The 26981-nt window shown below is 53.1% G+C and overlaps 1 protein-coding gene across 1 annotated transcript in view; it reads left to right on the top strand.

The window, feature by feature from the left end:
• Nucleotides 1-1673: 1673 nt before the first annotated feature.
• The window catches only part of LMO1 (LIM domain only 1), a 40928-nt gene continuing 15620 nt past the window's right edge, over nucleotides 1674-26981 (top strand). The window contains exons 1-2 of the mRNA XM_039244620.1: nucleotides 1674-1977; nucleotides 6493-6752. Coding sequence (XP_039100551.1) covers nucleotides 6728-6752 — 25 coding nt within the window. The 5' untranslated portion in view covers nucleotides 1674-1977; nucleotides 6493-6727. The remainder of the gene's footprint in view (nucleotides 1978-6492; nucleotides 6753-26981) is intronic.

Genomic DNA, 26981 nt, shown 5'->3' with positions numbered 1-26981 from the left:
GTCAGGTCCTGGCAACAGGAAGGTGACTCTAGTGTCTTGTACAGGACAGTGAGTAGGGAGGATTTGCCAACCCTGGGCATGGCGTGGTTATATTCAGCGCCAGTAGGAGACTGCAAGTAGCAAATTTGGAATATCATTCTGAAGAGCATCTCTACACAACCTTTTCTTCACCAAATGGAGTGTAATGCAATCATTTCACAAACTCTTCCAGATACTGTGTGGGTCCAAGTGCAAGGATGGATGACTCCCCCCCTACCCCTACTCAGCCTTCGCTCCACCCCTCAGTCAGAATGTGTTTTGATAAGTGGTGGCTTGGGGACAGCATAAGGGTGACAAACTGTGCCCCCCCCACCACCAATTAAAATTTTTAAAAAGCTTCTATGGAAGGAGCGAATATTAGTTTCCTGATTTATAAAGCCAAATGGATTAAGCTCATTCATTGCCTGAGGAAACAAAAAGGAAATCTTCAATACCTCTGTGCACATTGAGAACAGGAACAATACTGGTCTTTAGAAAGCAGAAACCTAATTTGGGGGAATCAATTACCCTCTGTGTCCCTGCCTCTGTGGGCTCTCATACCCACTCTCTCTCAATAGAGATTTCCTGGGAGGTAAAATGTGAAGTTGGTCAACCACAGACACACCCTCGGCTCAGCCTTGCAGACAAGAGGGAAGAACTAGGCAAAGGGTGGGTGGAGTTGGGTAGGGGTGTGCCTGGGTGTCAGGCACCTGTGGAAATAGGGGCAGGCGGTAGGGAGGGCTGTGGGATAAAAGCGGGGGTGGGGAGGAGGCTGTACTGAGATACGTCAAGGACTGGGGAGATGGGAACCTGGGGTTTAAAACGGGGTGGGAGTGGGGGGCTGGCAGGGGGGAGCATAGCCCAGCCAGAGCACAAACAGCACCCACCGCTTCCTGATCCTCTCATTTTCTCTTCAGCGTTCTGCACGTACACCTCGTGGGCTTGAGTGTTCAGCGGGCAATGCTGGGGCAGTTATGAAAACAGAGAGATAGGGCGCTCACCACAGTAGCCACGGAGTCACATTCACAAAGTCACCCACAATCTCACCATTCCTGTGCTGGATCTCAACCCGCGGCCCGCAGTCCCCAGACCCAAGGCCACACCCAGCCCTATGCACTCATACAGCCCCTCACTGTCACGCGCACGGACCCCCCACTCACACCCGCGCGGCCACAGGCTCAAACTCCCACCCGGGATCGCAATACATTCCGCCACCCCCAGGCTCGTCTTCGGCTCACACAGTGGCTCATCACCCCGCACAGCCCTCACTCTGGCATGCGGTCACACACACACACACACGCACACGCACACAGTCGCTCACACGCACACACTCTGGCTGTGCTTTTGTGTTTTGTCAGAATTAATGAGAAAAGTTCCCGTGCCCTGCGGGTAATTAGTGTCCTTGGAGTTAAATAAGCTAATGGCGGGCACCTCTGGCCCAAGCAATTATGTTTGTGTATTGAATAATTGATTCAAAGGGGGGAAGGGCCGCTAATCAGATCTGAGCATAATGAATTGATTTAATTAACAGGGGAACTGAGGGGCCCTGGGAAACGCAGGCTGCACTCGACTGAGGCGAGCGCGGCCCGCGCGGACGGAGAACGGGCGCGCGGCGGCTGCGGCGGCGGCTCCGGCGGCGGCGGCTCCGGCCCGGCCCGGGCAGCAGCTGCTGGCGCGTCTCCGGCGACCCCGCGGCGGACCGACGCGCCCCCGCCCCCACCCCCCGGACGCGCCCGCCCCCCCAACCCCCCTTGCTCCCTGCCCGCGGGTCTGAGCTGCCGGCGCCGGTCCGCCCGCCCCCGTCCCCGGCCGCCGCTCGCGGGGCGCGGAGCCCGCGCGGGGCCGGCGGGAGCAGCGCAGGCGGGCGGCCGCGGAGTCCGAGCCGCGCGCCCCTCCGCGTCCTCGGCCCCACGCCGGGCTGGAGCCGCCGCGGGACCATGGTGTTGGACCAGGAGGACGGTAGGTGCCCGGGGCCGAGGGCGGCGGCGGGCGCGGGGCGGGGGCGACGGCACGGGCCCTGCGGAGGCCACCCCATTCGCCTCGCGGAGGCAGCGTTCGCCCCGCGCCGGCCTCGGCCAGCTCGGGTAGCCTGGCCGCTTCCCGGAAGCGCGGCGCTGGATGTGCGCGCAGGCGAGTGTGCCGGGGTGCCAGGCTCAGCCCCCGGGGTTCCTCGGCAGGGTGGGGAAGTCGCCCGGGCCGCCCCGGACCCGCCAGCGCCGCACGCTCCGGCCCGGAACTTTCTCTCTGGCTCTTGCCGCCTCGCAGACACAGGGAGCGCCTCTGCGACCCGCGCCGTGGGCTTCCCCTGCAGTGCCCACTGCCCCCAGGTCTCCCAGACTCCCCGGGAGCCGGTGTCTGCACATCCCCCCTTCCGCACCCGACTGCGGAACGGCTCCCCCAGGGGGATGCCCCGAGAACCTGCAGTCAAACCGGCATGGTCCTGGGGTCTCTCAGATCTGGAACTTCATAGCTGCGGGGTGGGTGACATTGCTTCGCCCCTGGCAGGGTTCCCCCAGCCAAGCGTGTCGGGAGGTGCCCAACTGGTAGGGTAGGGCTCTAGATCCAGAATATCCGAGGCGGATTTACCTTGAAGCTAATGAAGTTTAAGCTTCATAGTCCTTCAGTGGTCATTTTGCGTTAGTAATCTTGTATTCCTTTTCTTAAAGAGCACCCCAGGCCCCAGATTGCAGAAGGAAGCTCGGCTCTCAAAAAAAATCTGGATCCACCCCTGAGTCCGACTCACAGCTTTCCCATGGTAGCTGCCAGTCTGGTGGGAGCACTCACAGCCTTGCTGCCCCATGGGATCATCCCCAGGGGGCTAGGGCAGTTCCTCAGTGCCTGGGAGATCAGGCTCTGAAGCATGAAGCAGGGAACTTTGAGGCTGGGAGGCAGTTGCTCGTCTGCAGGGAAGGGTCTGGCTGCCTGGCTTTTCTCTCTGGCCCCACAGTCCCTTGTCCCAGCCTGCCATCTTAGCCTATGGTAATCAACTGTCCTGGTTACCCAGAACCGTCTGGTTTTAGCACTGAAAGTCCTGCATCCTGGAAACCCCTTGGTTTGCCTGGGACAAACCAAGCAAGACACTTGGTCAGCCTGCATCCACAACCTTCTCTGAGCTGTTGTGCAGGAGTGGGTTGGCCTTGAGAGGATGGGAGAGACACTTTCTGGTGCACAAAATTGGCCTAGGCTTCCACAAGGCCTAACAAATTATAATTGCGGCTTCCTAGAAGGGCTTCCAGAAACCAAAAGAGGAAAGTTCATTAACTGTGTACTTCTCCACTCTAGCTGGTTGCAAATTCCTGTGTTTAGGCTGCTTTTGCGTTCCTAGGGGGCAGGCAGGGCATCTGAACTTGGCCAGCAGGCATCCTGATTGTGCTGCAAAATCTGTAGGGTCACTCTGTCCTGTCATCTGTGGCAGCCACAGGGCCCTTGTCACTCCAAATACCTCTCTGAGCGTCACCTGTGAGGCCAGTTTGTAACCCCACCTTGGAGACAGCTGCAGTGTGTTGGAAGCAGGGCCCTCGGGCTGAGGCACATCTGACAGCCTCCCCTGGGTTCTGGAATATCTGGTCTGCCCAGGCCCTCGGGCAGAGAGTCTCCCCCGCCACGCATGTGTGCATGCATGCGCGTGCGTGCATGCACACACACACACACACTCACACACACCTTCCAACCTGGTGCACAAACCCTTACTTAGGACTTTCCTGCCAGGTGCAGAGACAGACTGCTAGGACCTGCCCAAAACTTTGAAAGGCAGCCAGTAGCAACCCCTTTCTCCTCACTATAACCTGGGGGCTGATCAACCGGTCTCCCTCTGCTGTCCCCAGAGGCATTTCAAGGACTTTCTGGAGCACTCTTGGCCATGTTGACTTGAGAGTACATGCTCATCACCTGTGGGCTGTGTTGGATGCACACTACCTCCCCCAGGGGACCGGAGGGTTCCACCCTGGTGTTACAGGTGTGCCCATGGACCTGGAGGCAGCTTGCATGGGGGTAGGCCTGGGCACGGGAGTTACCTGCCCACCCAGAAATTCCCGGTGCTCTGAGAGGGTGGGGCTGGCTGCTGGATGGGTGAGGCTCATGTCTGGCTCTGTCAACCCAGCAGGCCCCTTCCTGGCTAAGAGTTCAAGTCACCTAAACCCTCCAAGGCTTGCTCGGTAGGTCTATAAAGTGGAAGGTCTCTGTGGAGGCCCTTCTCCAGATCACTATGGAAGCTCAGTGCTCACAACTGGGAGTGCAGAGAGAGCTGTCTGTGGACACAAGCAGCCCTTCTCACGCAGCACCAATCTGCAGACATAGCCTACCTGCTTCTTCAGCCCATGCCTCAGCACCCCAGGCCTGCTCCAGTCCCTGAGTTGGGGAACTGGGCTCCTGACTTCCCAGAGGGATGCTGGTTGGGTGGCTGCTAATTGGGCACCTTGGAGCCTTGGGGAAGCTGGTGTTGGGACAGAGTTCACAGCACAACACATGAACAAGAGAGTAGGGAAAGTGCCTCTGGCTAGTCAAGTCCTGGTTTGTGGGTCAGGGCCAGACCCTGAGAGTGAGGAGAAGCCCCCCCTGGAACTTGAGAGTAAGCCGCAGCCTTGGGAGAGTGAATGCCTCCAAGTACCACAGAGGCATCTACAGCAAGAAGCTAGCCCTTGCCAACCTGTCAGGCCCATTGCTTGTGACACTGTCTGGCCCCCAGCTCAGGCCAGGATGAAGGGTTGCTACTAAATGGGCCAGTGGCAGCAGTGCCAAAGCCTCCCTCAGACCCTCGGGGTATAGCTCTGGCTGCGGTGGCAGGGGAGAGATCAGGCTCGCAGTCCTGAGGGATAGTGAGGCTGAGCAAAATGATATATTTAACATCAAATATACTCAAGGACTATTAGGATTAAGTATTCAAGATGAAGGAGAAAGTGAAACCCTCTGAGCTGCGGATGAGGCATCTCATTAGAAGCAGCCTCTCTTCTGTTTTCTCAAAGCCTGACTTCCCTGCCCAGGATGGAGGAGGATGGGCTGCTGCACTGCTCCCCCATTCCCCACCCCTGTCAAGCACCCTGAATTGGGGCCTCCCAAGGCTTAAGGGGCACAGCCTGACCTCCAGGTCTCATTGATACCCAATAAGTCCCCCCATTGTTGGGGTGCCACAGTTTACAAGGCACATTCACATGCAATAACTCATCCCCACAGCAACGTAGGATAGCAGAGCATGTCTCCCACTTTACAAACAGGGAAACTGAGGCCCAGATAAAGTGATTTTCTAAGATCCACCATTTGCAATAGGCAGAGATGGGATGAAATCCCAACTGGTGGTCCTTTGCTCCTCCAGGGACTTCAGCTTCCTTCTCCTTGCCTGGGTCTAGTCCTCAAAAGTGTCTGCCAGGGATGAGCCTCTGACACATCTATCAGAGGCTCTCCTTGGATTAGAAAAAAATCCATTAAGATGTTCATCCCCTCCTGTAATTTGGTACTGTGGGGGGGGGGGGGAAGAAGCTCTTGGTATCTTGGCCACTTAAAAGTGGCCTTCCTAGAGTAGGCAGTCTGGACACTAGCAGAGAAGTAGGGTTCAGGAGGAGAGGAGATGGACACTTTCTTCCTTCCTGCCTACTGAATTACAGAGGAAGAATTTTCACCTCCTAAATAGCAGGAATCTTTTGTTCACTGCTGTTATCACCGGTGCCTCATAATAATACATGCTCAATAAATAGCTGTGAAATGAGAAAAACCTTCAAGGCCGTGCTGTGCTTGCTCAGAGAGAAGCTGAGACAGGATCCCACTTCCTGTGGAATTAGGATGTCCTTGTTGGTGGGGGAAGAGGGTTCTGGGGTCAGGGTGCTGCTGTAAGTGGGAGACTCAAAGTGAAAGACTTTGTACCCTGCAGAAGGTTAACTTTGCCAAAAATCCAAGAAGCAACCAGAAGCGTCTGGCAGAGCAGGTAAGAAGGGAGGGCATGAGGTCAGAGAAGGATCTTCCCAGGGCAGAAACCAAGGCTGAGGGGGTGTGAGTGACAGACAAGGGAGGTCCACCTGACCAAGTGTCTGGGATGAGGACCTTGGGTGCTGAGCAGAGCCACGCGCCGGCTGGGCCCGAGCTACCTCCAGGTGGCGCTGCGGAGCCGAGCACCCGCGCGTCTCCACTCCCCATTAACCCAGGAGGGAGGGGGGCCTCGGGAAATGTGTGCATTTATTCAGTAGCAGGAGTGCAAACCTCATACATTGAGGGAGAAAGGCAGCGGGAGACGGCCGCCGAGATTCCCCCATCTCTTTGAATATAATTTTAGATTGAGATTCAGATTAAATCCGAGGGGAAAACACTTTATGAGGCTGAAAGCTGTGTCGTTGCCAGAGCCAGGGTTATGAGCTATCAAATGCAATTACATTAAGACAGATTATACTGGGCAAATTGAGCCATTTAGAAGGTGAGAATCAAAGAAACGGCTCTGATCCTCTCTTCCCTGTTCTCTCTCCCTCTCCCCCCCCCCTCTTTAAATTGCAGTTCGTAGTTCCTTGCAATTCTGAGGCACAAAAGTAGGTGAGACTGCTTTTGTATCTGCGAAGTGCTTCACTCCTGAATGTAATTCTAGCTGAGTGCAATCTAGGTTAAGAGCCGGACAAGCGGGTAATTAGAGCCCGCTCGCTGCCCGAGGACCGGCCGCCCCGCCGAAGCGCGCCCGGAGTCGGCGCCCTTCTCCCGGCCGAGCCGAGCCGCGGCTGGACACGGAGCGCCCGAGATGATGGTGCTGGACAAGGAGGACGGTAGGTGGCGGGCGGGGGGCCGACGCCCCTGGCCCCTGGCCCCCCGCCGCGGCGCGCGGGAGCACACGCCGGGACGCGGGCGCACACACGCGGGGCTGTGCAGGGCTTGCCTGGCGGGCGGCGCGCGGGGTGGGGGGAGGGGGCGGCCAGGTGGGGCCGGGGGAGGAATGAGTGAGCCCGGGGCGGGCGGGCGGAGCGCTGGCCGCGTGCTGCTCTGCGGGGGCCGCGTGCGGGCTCGGGTCCCCTCGGATCTCGGCGCAGTGGCGCTCCGCGCGCGGCGTTCCGTCTTTGCGGCCGCTCGTCTCACCGCAGCCATCTCCCTCCCGCCGGCCGCGTAACCTGAGAGGCGAGAAGCGCCGGGCAAATCTGGGGCTTTGCGGGAACCGGACGCCAGAGCTTGCGACCAGCGGGCGCGCGGGTAGACCGTGTTTGCCCCTGGGTGGCCGGCGGGCCAGGGGAAGGCCGGCTGGACCCTCGGGAAGACAGACGCCTCACGTGCTGGCCTCCTATCTCCCTGTCCCCTGAGCGCACAGGCGGGAGTTTGGCCCAGAGGAAGAAAGTATCCCGCCACCGGCCAGTAGCACTCATGCTGGAGCAGCCCGCGACAGTGCAATGGGCCTGCTGTGGTGGAGAGCCTCAGAGGGGGCCAGGGTTGATGGAAGCCTCTAGAAGGTGGTCTCACATACCCCAAAGCTTTCCTAATTGGTAGTGCCCTGCAGTAAGTGTCCTGGTATCTTTAGGAGAGGTTGGGGAACCCAGTCGGCTTGAGGTTAAAACCAAGTGGGTGCCATGTGACCCAAATACAACAGCCAATGTCCAAACAGTAGCAGTTCCCTGGATGGCCCAGCACCCCCCACCCTCCCAAACCCCCGTAGATGAGGGTTGCCTGGTCTGTTGGCCGTTGTAGGGAGATTAGTATGTAACTGTTGGCACCCTTGCTGTTGCCTGACTTCTACTGGTAAGGAATGAGACCGTGGCTTTGCTTAGTGTCAGCAGAAATCCTTTTAGATTGACCATGGTGACAATTCTCTGACCTTCTACTAGTGAGTATCCACTGGCCTGTGCCCTCTGCCCACCAGGTCAGTGGTGTTGTTGACATGGTCACATGGTAAAAATTCCAAGTTCAGTGACTTACTCAAGGTCACACAGGATGTGCCCTTTGCTGCTACCACAGGCTGATGCTCCTAGCCTCCCCACCACCTCTAAGACCTCCATCAGGGAGGGCCACTTAAAGTGTCTGGTCTGGGAGTTGCATGTGGGGGAGCCTTATGGCCAGTAAGCCCATGAAGGCTATTTCTCAGCATGTATGTAGTAAGAGAGGAAGGGGAGAGCTAAGTGCTTCTGGCCAAAAGAATGCATTTCCAGGGTCTGGCTGGGATGGATGTGACTCCATCTCTAGTGTGCTTGTATCTCTTCAGGGACCTCTCTCAAGGATCCCCATGTGGGCTGTCCTAGGACTAGGCTTCTGCAAGTCTGTATAGAATGAAAAGAAGGGACCAGGTCAGGCCAGGAGGGAGGAGACTTTCTGTCGTGAGCTCCTGGGTTCTCTCAGACCAGTCATGCCCATATCTAGCCTTCACTTTCCTTCTTGGTAAAATGAGGGGCTTGCAGAAGCCAGTGCAGAAGGTCCTTCTTTGGTGTCTGGAGGTACTGTCATGATGGAAATCAGGGTATGTCTTCAGCCATGGTTATTTGGCATGCTTGGCTCTCCAGGCCCAGGCTGTATCCTTGGGAGGCCTTAGGGAAATTGGTCTCATAGGACAAGTTGGCCCACCACCTAGGTGGTGCCCTGTGCAGTCACCCCAGATTTCCTTTGAGCTCTGTGATACTCAAAATTTTCAGATGAGCCCTGAATGGGAATGGATATGTGGAGGTCATTTTAGCCAGTCTCCTGCCTTCAGACTGCAGTACCTCTCAACCACCTTGAGCATATGTGTTTCCCCTAGTCTCCACCAGATCTGCAGAGGGGAGCTCACAACATCCCTCAGTCCCCTTCTCGGTCCAGTCTAGGCAGTGTGGTACCCACTACAGTTCATACTACTGAGATCTGGGGACCCATAACAGCAAAGGACAGTAGACAGCTGGGGCCCTGAGGAGCCATTTGATTCTTATTCTGCCCAAACCAGAGGTGTCCTCCAAAACCAATCTTTCTGCTCATAAATCTACCCTCCACTCCATATTAGAGTCTGTCCTCCTCCGATTCCAAGAACCCCTGCGGGTGGCACCTTTAGTAGGGGAAGGGAGAAAGACTCTGGACCCGCTCACCTGCCCCTCTGTGCCTGCTGCCTAATTTCTTCCTGGCACTTACCCCTTTCAGCAGGTGGCCGTGTGGGCTGGGTGGCAGCATTGGTCCCCAGAGCCCCCAAGAAGCATGTCTCTCAGGGATGCAGCACTGCACCCTTTGTCTGGCTGCAGCAGGGACTCGGGGCTCTTATTAACCACCCCCAATGCCTTTTCTCCACCTGACAGCATCTTGTTGGAAGAGGCCGGGGCTCCTCTGGTTGAAGTCAGGTCTGCCAGCTGCCGAGGACCAAAGCTCTTGCTCTGCTGGGCTGCGGGGCTTTCATGTTGCACTTCTGAAAGATAATAAAATATCAATCGCTTTGCCGTAGCAACGGGTTTAAGAGACTTTCTGAAGTATTGAATCGTAGGAAAAAAAATTTTTTTTTTTTTGCTTTTAAGCACAGTGCATTATTAATAAAGTAATCCATTAGGTCGAGCAGTGAAGGGCCACCACAGAGAGGAAAGATCTGTTTTGCAAATGGTTAAACTTCTGGTTTTAAGATTAATTGCTTTCATTTGGACGCTTGCTCTTGGCCTAGCCATCTCCACTTTACTGGAACTCAGGGTCCAGGCTTTCTCAAAGCCGTCGGGCCTGCCTGTCAGCAAAGGAAGCCCTGCTCCAACTTTCCCGGAGAAACAGCCCGTCTTTCCCTGGCACCGGTGCCTGAGCTGGCACCAGGCTGCGGGCCTTCCGGAGAGGCTTGCAATCTCAGGAGAGCAAAGGGAGGTACTGCTCTGAGCCCTGAGAGCCAGATTAGCCCTCAGGCCATTGGAGAAGAGACCCTTGAGGAAAGGCAGGCAGCAGAGGGTCCAGCAGCCCCAGGAATAGTGAGAGCCTTGGTTGTGGGGGACTGGGCAGGGGAGGATGCAGAGGGCACCCTCTTGGGGTGCTGGAGTGTCCCCAGGTACATGCTGGCCTAGGGCAGGTAAGCTGCCTCTGCAAAGGCCCAGACAGAAGACTGGAGTGACCACGGGCAACAGCAAGCAGACTGGAGAACTAAACACTATACGTGACCCTTAGAGCATTTTAAATAAGTAAAATTGCCTAAGGAGAGTGGAGCTGGACTGAGGAGGGCCAGACAGTGAGTCTTCAATTGTTAATGACCGCTAGGAGTGTGGCTTCCACAGTGGACCTGGTTGATCCACCAGGGCAGGCTCTTGGCTATTCTTGGGTCCTGACCAGCTTTTGCTCAGCCATTGGCAAGACCCCCTGGGATAGCCCATCATGCTCGGACTGCAAAGAACCCTTGGGGTCTCTCCCAGTAGAGTGTGGCCAGGACATTCCTAGCCCCAGAGCTGGAGGTAGGGAGTGGGCCGTGCTGTTTCATGCCACAGACCCCAGCCAGTCAGCAGGAAGTCAGAGCCCAGCAGGAAGGCAGAGCCCGTGCCTGCTGAGGACTGGTTAAGGCCTTTTGAGGCCAGCAGCGTGGGGACCAGGCCTGCCACTTGCCTGGTGTCTGGAAGAGTCGGGTTTCCATCTGTAGCTGCCATGCCAGCTCCAGCAGCAGCTACCTCCTCACTGCTGAAAACAAGGCTTCACAAATCTTGAGCAGCATGTCCCACTGCTTACCCTTCCTGCCCCAATTCAGCCAGGCAGAGAGCTGGTAAAGACGGGTCTCCCTCACCCCCTCCCAGAGCCTTGGGTAAAGAAGCATGTGCTTCTCTCTGTTCCCTGCTCTTCCGTTCATTTGCCCACATGTAGCACTAAGGTGGGGACAGGGAAACAACATAAATTGGTCTGTCGTCCAGAATCCATGTCTCGCTAATGTACCCAGATTAACTCAACTGTAAATTGTCTCCTTGGATGGCAGTGTCTTGCTAAAAGTTTCCCATATGATTCATGATTTGGATTGCTTTTAACGGCTATTGGCTAAGCAAGCCGGTGACTGTACAAGGTGATGCAATTGGCATTAGTGAGGGGAGGCACGGGAGCGTGTAATGCAGTCAATACTGCATTAACTACTGATGCCCAATTACAGGGAGTGGGAGAGAGCCTTTCAGGAGCATTAGGACTGGGGGAAGCTGAGATCACTGGCCGCTGCTCGCCTAAAAGCTTCACCCTTTGCGTGCCGGTGCTTGACGCTGACGTGGCCACTCACTTGGCCTCTGTGGCTGCAGGAGCTGCCTGTCTCTCTTACCGTCCCTCTCTCCCTTTCAGAACATATCCCACAAAGATGCTTTTAGCACATGGGAATGCGCATTTTCCTAGAACCGGGACTGCCTTTCATCCCTAAAGAACTGATTCCCCACCCCAGCCAGTGTCCCAGAGTCAGCCCGGGTGGCTGCCCCACCCACTTCCATTTAAGGAGCCTCCCAGCAGGCCCCATTTGTGAGCAGGACCAAGAGGAGATCTATTTTGGTCTCTCTCCCTTGGAACAGATGAATGATTGCCAGCAAGCATTGGCGGCTGCCCCTCTGTGGTCGTGGGCAGAGGAACATGAGGTTTGGCCTCAGAACAGTGGGCTGCAGGCACCTGGCTGCCAGAGTTGAGAAGTGGCCATGGCTAGCAGGCCGGACCTTCTCTGAGCAGAAGACAGAGCTGAGGAGCCTCCCAGGGACACAACCCAAGCCATGTTGGGGTCCCCACCAAATGGGGGCAGAGCTGCCCATAAGGAGCCAGCAGGCCAAGGCTCTTATTCAGATCTACCACCAGAGACCAGAGGAACTCCTGATCAGGGGTGCTAGGAGATTGGAAGGAGTTAGGGAGGAAGATAGATTAAAAGGCCATTGGTTCCCCAGTGTGCCAGGTACCCCTGAGCTCGCTGCTGCCTCCACCTTTCTGCTAAGCTGCAGGTCCAGCGTGTCCACTGTGGTTTGGGGTTCCATGCCCAACTGATGTTGAGGTTGCTTTGCCTCCATGCTGTTTCATCTCCACAGTGAGAACAACCACATCTAACTGGTTGAGGTGTTAATGAGGATTAAATGAGATAATATCCATGTATACATTTGATAAACCAGGAAGCCTCCTGCCTTACACAGCGGCAGTATGATCAAATAATCGTGCCCGATTTGGCACCTTGTTCACTCACTCTCCCTCTTCCAGTTTATCCATCATGGCTCTTGATTGCTGCCGTCCAGGAGGCAGGCTGTCTTCACTACTTACCAGTGTCCACATCCCCACAGCAGGTAGCATTGCAGGAAGAAGGCTTCAAGACCACTCTTTGAAAGCCCTTCCATTTCTAGGGGGACAGTTGAGGAAAGTGGGCAGGAGAGTTGCCCAGGGTTTTGTAGGGAGCACAGAGCGTCAGCACCTTTCTGGGTTCTGTGCCCAGCTCTCATGGCCTCTGACCCTCGCCCTGAGGCAAGATGAGGCTGATGGTAAAAACTCTCATTAGGAAGGACATCAGCTGTACTGGCACCAGGTGCCTGAGCATCCCGGTTGTGGCCCTGGCCAGCCTACCAACAGCCCACAGGACACGATTCTGGCAGATGCTGATGGGCACTAACCTGGCCCAGGCCTTCATGGACTAGAGCACCCCAAAGTGCCTATGACACATGCCCCCTCCTACCGCCCACCCTGTCTACAGTGGAAGGACATCCTTCTACCCTCACGCTTAACTCTTCACGGCATCGCTAGAGTGAGTTTCCCTGACAGGTGTGCACTCAGGATAGGCCTACACAAGCGGAGTCGACGTGCACTGTCCCACAAGAGCTGATTTGGCACATCTCTTCCCAACTCTGAGTTCAGGGGCATCACGTTGGTAGCTTGAAATCAGCCATGGTGGGAATATTAACACCGTGGAAATTGGCAAACCCTACAAATAAGGGCTTTTTCTCAGACAGCCAATTGTTAAGTATTTATCAGCACACGCTGGATTGCATTCCTCTGGGGCTCTGGACCCACTTATGTCTGCTCTGCCACTGCCATCCTCCCATCCCACCTAGCGTCCTTCTCCTGGCTCTCACTACAACCAGGGACCCAGCCTCTGCTATCCCCACGTGCTGCCTAAGACCCACTGCCACACCAGCTGTCCAGTGCGGGCCTAACGTGTTCGCTCCGGTTTTGTGTTGCAGGTGGACTCCAGCATTTGCCACGGGGTTCTTGTTCATGCTGTTTCCCTTGCCTGGCATGCCCTTTCCCCTGTAGATGACCTGCAGGAGGCTGCTGGTGGTCAGAGCCTCTTACAGACCATCCCAAGCTACCCTCAGAGTCACATTGACCCTGCCTAGCAACAAGCTGGCCTCTTGCTGGGGTGTGTTCATTTTGCGTTTTGTCTAGGGCAGGAGTCCACAATGGCTGACACAACTTGAGGCAGATTAAAAGCAGGCGATGTGACAGGAGTGAGCAGGCGGGTCTAGGTTGCAGGGGCAGATGCCCCAGAGCTCAGGCCTCCTGGGTCAGAGTGGATCACTAGCTCCTAACTCCTGCCTCTTCCCAGCTGAGCTGTCCTGAGTGGCCTACCGTCTTCAGGTACAGCCTGATTCAAGAGAGCTGGGTGCCAAGTCCTAGCTGGCTGCTATGTGACTTCAGACAATTTACCGGGCCTCAGTTTTCACATTTCTAGAATGGGAGCATTAATGTCCATGTACACACTTGATAAACCAGGAAGCCTTATGCCTCTGGAGCAACATTGCTCTCTACACAGCTTACACTGTGATCTCTTTGGCTTCAGCTTCTCAGTCTTTTGGAGTCCTATAAACAAACTTGGTATTGTTTTACTGAACCCTTACTTAAAAGTGAGGCATTGTACTCTGTGTGTGTATTAGTAAGTTATTGCTACATAACCAACCACCCCCAAACTCAGAGGTTCAAAACAATAAGTATCCACTTAGCTCTTGAATCTGTAGGTCAGTGATTTAGGCTGGGCTTGGCTGAGCAGTTTCTCGGGTCTCAGCGGGACTCTCTCATGCCTGGCAGACGGTTGATCTACTGGACACCAGGGATACGATGCCCTCATCATCCAGCAAGCTCTTCCAGCCCATTTCCGTGGCAGAGACAGGTCAGGAGAGAGAGTGCAAGTTATACAGGGTTCCTTGAGGCCTCGGTTTGGTTCTGGCAGGTTTTCAATTTTGGCACATTCTGTCGGCCAAAATAAATCACAAAGCTAGCCCGAGTTCAGGGGCGGGGCAGGGGTGGTCAGATTCTGCTCTTGGAGGAGGTAGAAAGTCACATTGCAAAGTGTGCACACATACTAGCAGGAGAGGTAGAGAATTGGGGCCATTTCTATACTCAGTCCGAAGCATCTCCCATGTATGATCTCATTTAATACCCTGAACCACCCTAGAAAGAGCTACTTGTATTATCCTCATTTCACAGATGAGAAAACCGCCATCCAAAGAGGCTGTGTAATTGGTCACAGGTCCCCCACTTGCAAGTGCCCACGTTCAGGCCATCTGACTACAGTATGTGCTGTCCTCTGCGCTCAGCTGCCTCCCTGTTCCAGCCGGCTGACTTGGAGGTGGGGGAGAAGGACACCCAGGGAGGGTTCAGGGGAGAAGGGGTGGAGCGAGCTGGTGTTCTAGCCAGCCAGGATGCCTGGCGACAAGGTGAGGGAAGCTGGCTGTCTGGGTAGTTTTTCAGGGCTGCCATTGGAGGCGGGGAGCCTGGACGGGAACCACGATGAGGTTAGCCCCCCTCTGCCTTCTCTGGCTTTTCCTCTCTGTCCTGCAGGGCCACTGGACGGTTGGAAGGGGTGAGAAGCTCTGCGGTTACCAGGGCCGGCTCCAGCCTGGGCATGTATGCAGATGCAGTCAGGCAGGAATCAATTCATTGGTTAGCCCCTCACCTCAAAACGGGGCGGTAAGTGGGCTGGTGAGAGGCCTGTGTACATTCATAAACCAGCTGATTGAAAAGCAATATTTCAGATAAATACAAGCCAGCGATCTATCAGTGGTTGTAATAAAACCCAGGCTTCAGGCTGTGATTTTATTTTGAAATAATAAGAATTGCTTGATTCTTTTTACTTGAGTTACCATGGTAATTCCGGCGTGGAGCAGTGTTATATTGATTTAGAAAGTGGACAGTAATATTTCTTTTGTGTTATTCTGTTTCTAGGCCTTGATTTCTAATTTCCACTTGGAGATTACTTTTATAAATTTCTTAAGTCCTTCCACTTTTTTTCCTCTCACAGTATAATTTTCCTCTCATACGCCACTATGTTCTGAGCTTATTGGTTTGCTCTTATTTTAAATTAAACTTGCTGGTTTCAAATATTGAAATGACATCTTTGTCTGTGTCTGTACTTTGGTTTAGCAAAATATTACAGTCTGACGCTTTCTGCTTAATAATTTAAGGGAGGCATTCTGTCGGCCCTCACTGGGTGCTGATAACTTATGACTCAACCAGCGCAGGCCTTAAACTCCTGACATTTTAATATTGTGCGGCGGGAGCAGCCGCCCCTCCGCTCTGAGTCTCAGTAGAGAAGAACCTGTGTGGTACCCCAGAAGGGAGTTTTAATAATTCAGCCCTGCCCGTTGGTGTGATGACTTGATAGAGAGGGGAGGGAGACCCGTTCTTCCAACGTGAGTGGGAGCAGCTCTGGCCTGAGACCTGCTTTGCCCTGTCTCTCCTTCCCTGTCTCTCCCTTCCCTGAATCTTTACAAAGTCCAATTCCCGATCCCTGGTATCTGGGAAGGGCTGTGTGAGGGCTGCCTGTGGGCGCCATTCAAATGCTTGAACTCTCTGTTTCTCAGCTTTCCCGCTTGTAAAACAAGGGGAGCTGGCATGGGCTTTGAGTCAGACAGACTGGGTTCAGTTCCTGCCTCTGTCACTTAGTGAATTCTGAGTAATAAATTGTAATAGTAATTCTGACTAGTCAAGTGGGTGTAATCAAGACCGCTCTTTAGGTCCATCAGGCTTCAGTTGGCCAGCCTCCTTGTAGACGGTCTTGTAGGTGATTGGTACAGTTCCCTAGCCTTCCTTAGGTTTTAGTGAGGAACAGGGAAGAAAGTGGAAGGGGTTGTGCTTTGAAACACTGACCCTACTCCAGACATGTGTGGGGTTCAGATCTCTAGGAGGATTGCTCTTTGGAAAGGACCTAGAGCTATGGCTTCATGAGGTGGGTCAGCTCCGCCCACTTTCCTGGTCAACCCCGCCTACTTTCCTGGTCAGCCCAACAGAAAGCAAGGGGGCTCTGTCCTCTGGGCTCCGCACAGTACTTCATAGCAAGGACTGGACTCCAGAGGGAAGCTGACAGTAACAATGATTATAAGGCTGAGATGGGTCTCCAGGGTCCCCTCTCTGGCCTGAAGAGAGGTCCCTGTCCTGTGTGAGGTCACAGGGTCCCCTCTCTCTGGCCTGAGGAGAGGTCCCTGTCCTTACTATGTCAGTGAGGTAGTGTATTAGCTTATTGCTGCATAGCAAATTATTTCACAATTTACCATGTTAAAACAAGACCCATTTTTTAATCTCATAGTTTCCATGGGTCAGGGGTTCGGGTACAGCGTAGCTGGGTCTTCTGCTCAGGGCTTTATTTTTTTACAGATAATAATTACGGTGTTGGCTGGGGCTGTGATCTCATGTCAGGATTCATCTGGAGATTGAGCGTTCCCATTCACTTATTTGGTTGTTGGCAGGATTCAGTGCCTCATGGGCTGTTGGACTGGGGGCTCCCATTCCTCACCAACCTATGGATCAGAGACCACCCTCATTTCCATGCCACGTGGGCCTCTCCAACATGGCAGCTTGTTTCCTTAAAGCCGTCAAGAGAAAGTGTCTGCTAGCAAGGGGAACTCACAGTCTTTTATAAGATGTGACACATCTAATCACAGATGTGACATTCCATCACTTTAGCTGTATTTTCTTCCTTGGGAGCAAGTCCCTGGGTCCAGCTCACACTCAGAGAAGTGGGAGGATTACACAAGGGCATGAATATCAGAAAATGGGATCACTGGGGACCATGTTAGAGTCAGCCTACTGTGAGAGGTCAGCCTCTGGCACAGCACCTCAGGCCTCAGATGTCCAGCAGTTTAGCTGCCCCCAGAGAGCAAGGAACATCAGCTCCATCCCCAGGAGGCCCATTGCCTCTCCTCATACCAAGGAAAGCCACAGATGTCTCAGAGCCTTTCATTTAATCTTCATAGCACCCTTGGGAATCTGGAAGATCAAACACTTAGCCCCATTTTGCAGAGGAGTAGGTTGTGCTCAGAGAGGGAAAGACACTTGAGTAGGATAGCCCAGCAAGTTAGTATGTGGCAGACTTGCCTGCCATAAGCTTGGGGAATTAGTGGTAAAGATACTCCCAGGCCTCCCTGGCCCAGGTGGTAAGAGGCAAGAGCACTGATTGTAAGCGCACACAGGGACCACTATAGGGATGGAAACTTCTGGATTCCTTGTTTGACAGATGGTAAGTTTGCTGAGGACACTAAGAGCCTATAGAGCAACTGTCCATTACCTAAGGGCCTCTCTTCTCATTCAGTGGTGACCCTGGGAGGAGGTTAGGGTGGTTCTTCCTGAGCCAGTCTTTCTACGGCTGTTGGACTGAGGGCCTCAACCCTCCCCGAGTGCTGCCAGGCCAGGAGGAGCCAGCATCTTTGGGGCAGCCTGGGTAGAGACCACTTGAAGAGTCCTTCACGTGGGAGCAGGACTGAAGGAGGCTCTCCTGTGAGCTGGAGCACAGGGCGGAGCCAGAACTCCTGCGCCCATGGCCTGGCTCTGCCCCCAGTTCACGGTATGTCCATGGACTGGGCCCTCCCACCTCTGGGTCTGTGCTTCACTATTTACATTGCAGGAGTTTCTGGCTGCCTGATGCCTAGTGGCACTGTGTATGGAGACATAATTGTGGGGAACAAGTGTATTGAGGCCAAGGCCAGGAGCAGGAAACCATCCTAACAAGGTTTCTTTGTCTTTCTTTGGTGTCCTGGGGTCAGAGAAGCAGAGATCCCAGGTGAGGACATCTGTGGCCTCCAGCCCTCCATGCTTGGTCTTGCCACATTTGAATATAGGTGGATGGTCCCGTTTCCAGCTGTTCTAAGGCAGAGCCGCAACTAAGAGGCAGAGGGGACCCCTGAAGCAAGCCCAGAGCCTGGATGCCAGTGAACAGAAGCCACAGCCTCAGGCCTGAAAGGACCCTGGTTCGTTACCCCCTCTTATGTCAGGGAAACTAAGGCACCAAGAAGCATCCACTCCCTCTGTCAGCTGAATGTCTCTGAGATGCTTTCTGAGTAGAAAAGTCTAAGGCCCACAATGGGATGCCAGGGCTGTCCCCCATTTCTTTGCCTGTCAGTCAGAGGCTGTCTCTTGCAGGCAGCTGCTCTAACTCCAGCCAGAAGCTGTTTCCCATCTGTGAGCTGTGTTGGCAGGGGGTAGGGCTCAAGAGGAACAGAGGGTGGCAGACAGGTCTCCTGCAGTACAGGGTTCTGACCTGCTAGTCAGCCCAAGTACAGAGTGTCACCTGTCTCTTTGTCCTGGGGATGTTTTCGCACTGCTCTTTGATCCTCCAAATGCTTTGTCAGATCAGTGCCAAATTATGCCTTACATGTGAGAATAACATCTCATTAATATTATTGAAAATGTAAAAATTAAAAAATATCCAGAAAAAAAAATCAAAATTGGTTGGAATAATTAACACAAAGCAAAACTGGCAGCAGTTAAGATTGCACCTGGCAAAATATGTTATTGACTAAAATTTGATGGAGGAATCAGATCTTCCTGACAAAATTTAGATCTGCCAAAGTTGGCTCAGGAAATATTTTCTGGTAGAAGTAATTATCACAAAAGAAATCTCAACCGTGTCAAAAGCTCTAGTTCCTAGGATCTAATGTGAGCCGAAAACTGATCATGAACCAAATAGTCACTTAAAATTTTAAAATAATCAATCCCAATAAAAATAATTCCAGTAAGGTTTAAAAAAAATTTTTTTGAGTGCTAGGGGAAAAAAAAACAAAAAAGAATTCTAGTGAAATAAAAATGGGAAAGGGGGAAATCTTGGTTTAACACTGTGAATAGAAAATTGATCAAGAAATCAAACTGACTTAATGAAGCTCATTAAGAACTACTTTCTTGATGAAAAATCATTAATGTTAGTATAATTCTTATCAAAATATATGTGTTAGGGCTAGTTCCTAGTGGTAGATGCTTAGCAAATATTTATTAAGTGAATAGTGAGTGAATGAATGAATGAATGAATGAACGAACGAACGAAAGAACGAACAGGTAAAGGAAATTGGAGAGGAGCAGAGATCACAAGGATTGCTGTGTCCCAGAGAGAGAGGATAGAGTTACACTTTGTTAAGATTATTTGTACTACTCTGGGATGTTTTCCAATACCACCCAGCACTTTTCCAGTACTCAATGGACACCGACTAAGTGTCCTACAATTTAACTCAGTTTTGACATTCTCTAGCATCAGCTCCCACAGGTTAAGGGCTCAGTCTCACAAGACTATCCCCACTTCAGAGACCAGTCACAAATCCAGGTTGTCATCTGTACTGATGGCCGATCTGCTGTAAATCAGAGTTCCTGTGATCCCCTGCTCAGGTTAGAGAATTTGCCAGGATGGCTCACAGAACTCAGGGAAACACTTTCTTGTATTGACCAGTTTACAACTACAGATGAAGAAGTACATAAGGTAAAGTCTGGGGGTGGGGGGTCCTGAGCATAGGAGCTTCCGTCCCTGGGGACCTGGGTACACCACCCTCCTGGCACACAGATGCATTCACCAACCTAGAGCTCATCAAGTCTGGTTCAAGAGTGTTTTTGAAGGAATCTCCCTCCTTGTCTTTCCTGGAGGTCTGTCAGTACACAGGGCTGAAAGTCCCAGCCCTCTAATTGCTGGGTCTTTCTGCTGACCAGCCCCATCCTGAGGCTACCTGGGGTCCTCACCTTAAGTCACCTCAGTAGCATAAATGCAGGTGGGCTCATAAGGGGCTCCTCAGGAATAACAAAGATACTCCTATCACTGAGGAAAATCAAGGGTTTTAGGAGCTCTGTGCCAAGAACCGGAGACAAAGACCAAATATATTATTAAACCGCAGCTACTCTGGGGAAAATATTTAAGAGGAGATAACAGTAGGGGCAGAAAAGACAGTGCATGATCTGGGGGGAAGCATTTTTTGTTTTGAGCTTTTCAGGGTATCTGCTCCCCACCCCTCCAGCATCAGACTGCTCCTTGCTCCTTCCTTCCTTCCCTTCCTTCCTCCCTCCTTCCCTCCCTCCATCTCTCTTTCCTTCCCTTCATTTCCTTCCGAGTCTGCAGTCTGCACATGTGAGATGATGGGGTGCAGGTGGGGGTCTGGATGGCTAAGAAAGGAGGCAGTTGAAGTCCAGGAAAAGAAGGGTAGAGGGCATGGCTGGAACTGTGGCCTTGGGAACTTGATGGCTCATCTGAGGTCTGGTGGTGAAGATCCTGGCTAGAGCTTCTTAGTTGCCAGTAGCAGGGCCTAAACTTCCGGAGTTGAGCCTGAGGGAAGACAGACTAGAGGACCTGGCTGCAAACCTGTCCTTACCTCCCTCTGTCCCAGAGGCCCTTGCTTGTCTGCCCGTCTGTGGCCTGAGGCTTCCTCTGACCCTACCCTTGCTCTTCTATTGCTTCCCCATGACTGGACCAAGATCCTGACTTTCCAGGTTCCAAAGGAATGATCTGAAGCCCATGGGCCTGAGGCAAGCAGGAGCATACGAGGATGGGGAGAAGCAGCCAGTCCAGACTTGCCCAGCCACCCATGGGCCAGCTCCTAACCCCTCTGCCTCATGTGATCTGTCTCTGAAGAGTTTCTTGGTCTCCTGGCTCTGGGCCAGTTTTCTTTCTCAGACTGGCTTCTGTGAAAGCTAATTCAGGGACAGAGCTAAGTATTTCTACCTTATCTGTGTCTAATATAGTCAACCCCCCAATCATCTATAGCTAAGGTAGGCCCTGAGAAGAACAGAATTTGTGTCTGAGGGCACCTCCATGTGGTATGCATGAAGTAAGGTCTCGCCTGTGCAGTGAGCTGACTCTCAGGGGCATCTGTGGGTGGTACCACTCCCGCCTGGCTGCCCAGGGGTGACTCAAACCACCCCCACCCACCCACTCCATCCTGTCTCCAGGCCACACCCTCTTCTCTCCAGGCCCACAGCCCCAGGAGCGCTGCCTTCTCTTCCAGGATGAAGGCTTTGGACTCCCCTCAGAGGAGAAAAACTCCAAGAGCATCAGCCCAGGCACAGGCAGATGTGAAGTCTTTCAAATTTTCTAAAAGCGGCAGCAGCTGCATGAGGGTGTGATGGCTGACTGCAGAGGTGGCTTTCTTTTGACTTAGGAGGGAGGTTATAAGCATGGACTTTGGAGGCCAGCACTACTCTGCCTTCCTCTGACAGTAAGACCTCAGGCATGTCTTGCTCCTCCCCTCGCTGCTGTGTGACCCTGGGCAAAACCACGTATCCTTTCCGAGCCTGTTTCCTCACACGTATATTAGGGCCCCCAGCATCCTCCTTGTCCTTTGCAGAGAACTCAGATGGGAGAAGATGTTTTTGTGTGTTTTTCCAGCTCGACAGCACTGTGCCCACCTGGGGAGTTGTTAGTGAGAACACAGTGGCTGCATAAGTGAAGGGTACCTGCCCCCCTTACCCCTGAGAGGTCCTGACCCGCAGGGCTTTGGAAGAGAAGTGTGGAGAAGCTAAGGGATAGTTTCCCTAAGGGGCAGCTTCCTGAGACGGCAGCCCGTGGTGAAGCCATGGAGACTCATGAACCAGCCTCGTGCCTAGGAAGTGGGCCTCTGTCCTCTTGCCCCATGGCATCGGTACCCTCCTCTAGTGACCAGAGCCGTCGTGTCCCCTCCTGGGGGCTCTTCCCACATGTGGGAAACTTGGAGGCTGGTCTGTGTGCTCAGATGAGGCCTGAGGTGCCCTAACAACCTTCAACCTAACCTTGGTCGTAGCTCCAGGGTGGGTCCGGACGTGCCTATCACAGTGCAGGCCTGGTGCCCCCTATTGGCCAGGATGCTTCATCTTTCTGAATCACCCTCTCAGATAAGCCACAAAGGGCGCTGTCTCCCTCCCGTTGTTTTCATTTGACCCAGAGGCAGCCTCTGTGGCCTGGATGAAAGCCTGCACACCCCTGTCCCAGGGGGAGAGGGCAACACTCCTTAACTGAATCTGGGCTGGGGGCCTAGAGGGCCTCACTGTGATCTCATTCACTATGCACATAGCATAACTTGTGGTACCCAATGTAGTACAGGCTCAAGGTCTGAGAGAGGGACCCTCCCCCATGGGCACGCCCAGTTTTGGGGTCTGGCGTAGGCCTTAGAAGATGCAGAAATTCCAACAAAAAACAAAACATGAATGCAATAGTGGAAGCAAGCAGGTCAGAGAAGAGTGGTAGATCCAGTAGTGTCTGAATTTCCTGGGAAGCAGGCCTGGAAAAGTGGGTACAGTCAGATTTCTGGATGGGGAGGGCTGAGAAGGGAGGCAAGGGGGCGCTCTGGAGCCCTTTTCTCCCTATGGAACATTTGACTGCCCATGGGGTGAGCAGGGCTGGAGCTCCCTGTGAGCTGGCTGCTGGACCTCCTGGGCCTCATCCCCTGACTCTTGGACTTGACTTTTGTCAACTGGCTTCTACTGTTCGCAAAGGTGTATTTGTTTTTGTTGTTGTTTGTTTCATTTGGCTTTTTAACAGCTTTATTGAGACATAATTTGCATTCCACAAAATTAACCTTTTTAAAATGTATAAGTCAATGGTTTTTAGCGTATTCACAGTTGTGCAACCATCACAATTACCTAATCCAAGAACATTTCCATCACCCTAAAAAGAAACTGCATACCCATTAGCAATCACTCCCCATTCCCCCCTCCTTGGCAACCACTAATCTAGTTTCTGTCTCTGTGGATTTGCCTGTTCCGGACTTTTCATATAAATGGAATCATACAATATGCGGTCTTTGTGGTTGACTTTTTTCCTAGCCTCATGTTTTCAAGGCCCATCCATGCTGTAGCGTGAATCGGTAGTTCCCTTTTAGGACCCAGTAATACTCCACTGTGTGTATGTATCCCATTTATTTTTCCACTCATCATGGACATTTGGATTGTGTTTCCTTTATAGCTATTGTGAACAATGCTGATATGAACGTTCACATACAAGTTTTCGTGTGGCACATGTTTTTACTTTTCTTGGGTGTGTACTTAGAAGTGGAACTGCTAGGTCATGTGGGAACTCTGTGTTTAGGATACTTGTAATTTCAAATAAGGAGTACAAGAGAGTTTAGGAGAAGAAGTCCTTGGCTGTCGGGGCTTCCTTGCCTGATCGTTCCTGGGGACCAGGTTTGAAGGAACCTTGGATAAGTCCTTTCCCCTGCTGGCTTCAGTTTTCTGATCTGTGAAATGGGGTTCTCATGGATCCCTGCTTGCCCTGAGAGCTCTTGTTAGTAATTACTGCTTACACAGCATATCAAGGATTGCAGAGCACTAGCTGCTTTGTTCCTTAGCCCTGTGAGATGGAGATGGGTGTCACACTCCAGTTTTGCTGATAGGGAAGCTGAAACTCAGAGAGATTAAAGGACCTGATTGAGTTTACACTGTGGGTCGATGACCGCACCTGACTTTGTCTGAACTCCTGCATCAAATGTGTCTCTGGGTGGGGCAGACTGTCTGAGCCGCCACCATGTTTTAGGCCCTGTCCTGGCACTGGAAAATCAGGGCCCAGACGTGGCCAGGTATGTCTCTGAGTTAGAATGGTGCTATAGGAATAAGGAGTCTGTAGAAGTCCACTTTTTAGCTGTGTGTCTTTGGATAAGTTGCTCCACCTCTGTGAGCCTCAATTTTCCATCCATAAAACTGGAACAGTAATTGCGACTCATAGCACTGGAGAGTGTGGTAAGATGTTGGATATGAAGGGGCAAGCATGATGCCAGGAAAACAGAAGGTGTCACCTATATGCTTAGCACACAAGGAGAGCTCAGAGAGGGTACAGAGTGTTGTGGGACCATTGAGAGGTGGCTGGGCCGGTCGGGACTGATTTTAAGGAGGAGACATCACTTGGGCTGGCCAGGAAGGTGGGAGGCGGGTGGTCCCAGCGTGTTCCAGCCTGGGGCTGCCAGAAACTGGAGGGGCTTCCGGGGGTCTCCTGAAAGATCTCCCATCTCAAGGAGGGTTTGTGGACAGACCCCACTGGTGCCCACAATCCTCCCCCATAGCCCGGCCTTTAGATGCCTGAGAGGGGGCTTGCATGACTGCCTTACTTACCTCGAGTGGTAATAAAACACTTTAAATTTATTGTGACATTTGGATTTAATTAAAAAGTACACACTTAGGGAAGTAGAACATAATGGGGAGAAAGGCAGGGTGGCTTTTCCCCTCCTTTCTTCCCCAAACTAATTAGCGTTGTATTTTAAATTGTTTATGTGCCGCTAATCATCGTAATAAATCATTTATACTGAAAAAGACACACTCGGCTGTGCCCGCCGCGCGGGTTCCGCTCGCCGGGCTCTATCGCGAACAAATTGATCTGGAAGTGAATTTATTAACCACTGGGGAAGAAATCATTAGTGCTTTCTCTAAACATTCCCCAGGTACGCTTTATTGCCGCAGTTTATGCTGTAACTAAAAGGAGCATTACCCAGGCCCATGTTGTAATTTCCTTGTAGAGCTGACAGCCCACTCCCAAGCTAGTAGGGGAGGGGGGGGGGCAGGGGGCCCTTGCCTCCCCTCCCATATGTGGCCCGGTAGCCCCAGCCCTTTCCCTTTGCTCCTCATTCCAAAAGGGGCTCCCTGTGGGGTCTCTGTGGGCCCAAGGCTTCAGCCACCCCTTCTGTGGCCCCTCAGCTGAAGAGTCCTTCACAGTCGCTCCTGTTTATGTCTCCGGAGTGTGGCTTAAAGCAGCAGTGGCCTGAGAATTGAAGAACTGGGGAGCAGGGATTGTGAGGTCACTGGGGCCAGAGTCTTGTCATGGACCCACTCCCCAACCCAGAGACGGGGGGAAGTCATCAGTAGTGGGTCGATCGTATGCTTGGGGGAACAAATGTGGTTGAGCCGGGACCCAGGCAGCTGCTGGGGGACCATCGCTGAGGCTGCCAAGAGCATCCTCTGCCAGCCTGAGCCTCCCATCGCCTTCCTGCTCTGAGCCCTGAGGCCTTTTCTGGGGTTTGGCTGAGCAGCCTGCCCTGCTCAGCTTCCTGAAGAGGCCCGATTCCCTGTGTGTCCCTGTCTGTCTCACCATGCCAGGCCCAGAACGGTACTCAGTACTCCACACATGGTCCGTCAGGTGACAGACAGCATGATTGTCAGCTCTTTGGCGGCAGGCAGCAGGCCTTGGATGATGCTGCGTGTGGCGGCCACACCAGCTCTCCCGGCAGCCAGCCTCCCCTACTGACTCATACACAGGATCCTTTCTTTTCCTTTGCACTGGGGGGCTTCAGACCACTCTGACTTCACAGAGCCTGCTCTCCAAGACACTTACACTCACGGCAAGCTTTCTCCCACCAGGTTTCTGGAAGGGGTATTCAGTCCTGAACCAAGATCTCTCTGGGAGCCCGTGCCTGGTGTAAGATACAAACCCTGCCCGTCTGACTGCAAAGCTCTTATTCTAAATGGCTTCATCTACTGGTGCCCCATGAGCCTCCTCAACCAGGTTGGGAGGTGAATAGGGATCTGGCCCACACAGGCCTTGCCTTCAGCGTCTCTCATCCAGGTCTACAGAGGAGGGTGAGCAGCCCCCAAGGCCTCAGCAGGGAGCTCCAGGCAGCACCCTGGACAGGCACCCCAGAGGTCATGCAGTGTCAGCAAGACCTGAAGGGGCTCCTGTCCTGTAGCTCCTGGGTGCGGGGCACTGGAGTATCCCTCCTAGTCCCCTTGTCCTCCTTTCCCTCATCCAGCCCAGTGGCTAGCAGATAGGTTCTGGATGCTTCGAGAAGGAAGCAGAAACCAGCATCTGGCTGGGCTGAGTTTGCCTGGAGGGTCCCCTCCTTATGTCTGGAGAACACATTTAAAAGTTTGAATTCAAAATTGATTTTGAAGGGCCCTAATCTCTGATCCCCTGGCGCTCACGGTGTGTCTGCAGCTCCTGCCAGACTCTCGTTTTCTGGTTCAGCGCGTTGGTGCTCACGTCCCTGATGCTGTGAAATTGAGACTCGTTTGAGAGTCCGTGCCCTCCTCCTCTGCAGAGATTGCAGGCCCCTTGGGAGCCCTGTTTCATTAGATGGGTGACGTGGGCTTTGCGGGTGCCTAGGGAGCAGCTGAGTTGCTGTCTGGGGAACACAGCTTCCAGACGCTTCCCCTCTGATTTCCCACAGCTGTGCAGCTCCAAGCAGCATACTGTCAAGAGACCTGGGGCCTTGCTTCAGCAGCCCATGATGGGAGGGGGCTTGGTAGAGGCTACAGATAGAGAAAGGCTTGGGCCTAGGGTTCTTCTGTAGTAACCTTCAGGGGTGTTTTTCTCCCTCTGGCCTCCAGAGGCTCAGACTCGGCTGGGAGGGAGGAGTCGTCCCATCCCTAAGCCAAGAGGACCCTCAAGTGGGGAGCAGGGGAGGCTAGATCTTTGCCGGGGGAGGAAGGTTGCCCAGGCCACGGGCATAAAGGGAAAGATTGAGCTGATGAGGTTTCACAGATGACTGAGCTTTTGGGCTCTACCTCCACTCCTTGAGGGTTGGGATGGAGCATTTATGTACAAGGGGATGTTCAGAGGGGTACTTCATTCCTCACAGGTCTGTAGGGGTTGAAGAAGAGGATTGCTGCCCCTTGATCTAAAGGCTAGAGGGTTTACATTTGCAAAAGAACTGTCATTTCGCAGTTGGAGCCCTGGGGTAGGCCTCTCATAATTCCAGATTGAGGATGGCAGGATCAGGCACTGCCACAGTTGGATCTGCTGTCTTAGGCCACATAGGTATAGATGCCTAGCAATATGTGGCACAGGGCAGCAACAGGCCTGATTAAGCCTCCCATCTCTGGGGAGCCTGCCTATCTGCATCAGACCCCTCTGTCCAGAAGGCTCTTACCAGTAATATCTGGATAGATTCTGCTTAGTCTCTTTATTCATTAACTGAACTGATGGTTAAAAAGTGATGGCTATGAGGCTCAGTGCTGGAGACACAGTGATGAACAAGACA

This window comes from Hyaena hyaena, unplaced genomic scaffold (assembly GCF_003009895.1).
Source record: "Hyaena hyaena isolate Hyena2069 unplaced genomic scaffold, ASM300989v1 scaffold_245, whole genome shotgun sequence".
In the NCBI taxonomy this organism is placed as follows: domain Eukaryota; kingdom Metazoa; phylum Chordata; class Mammalia; order Carnivora; family Hyaenidae; genus Hyaena; species Hyaena hyaena.
Note: the sequence above shows the minus strand (reverse complement) of the source record. Positions and strands in the feature narration are given on the sequence as shown.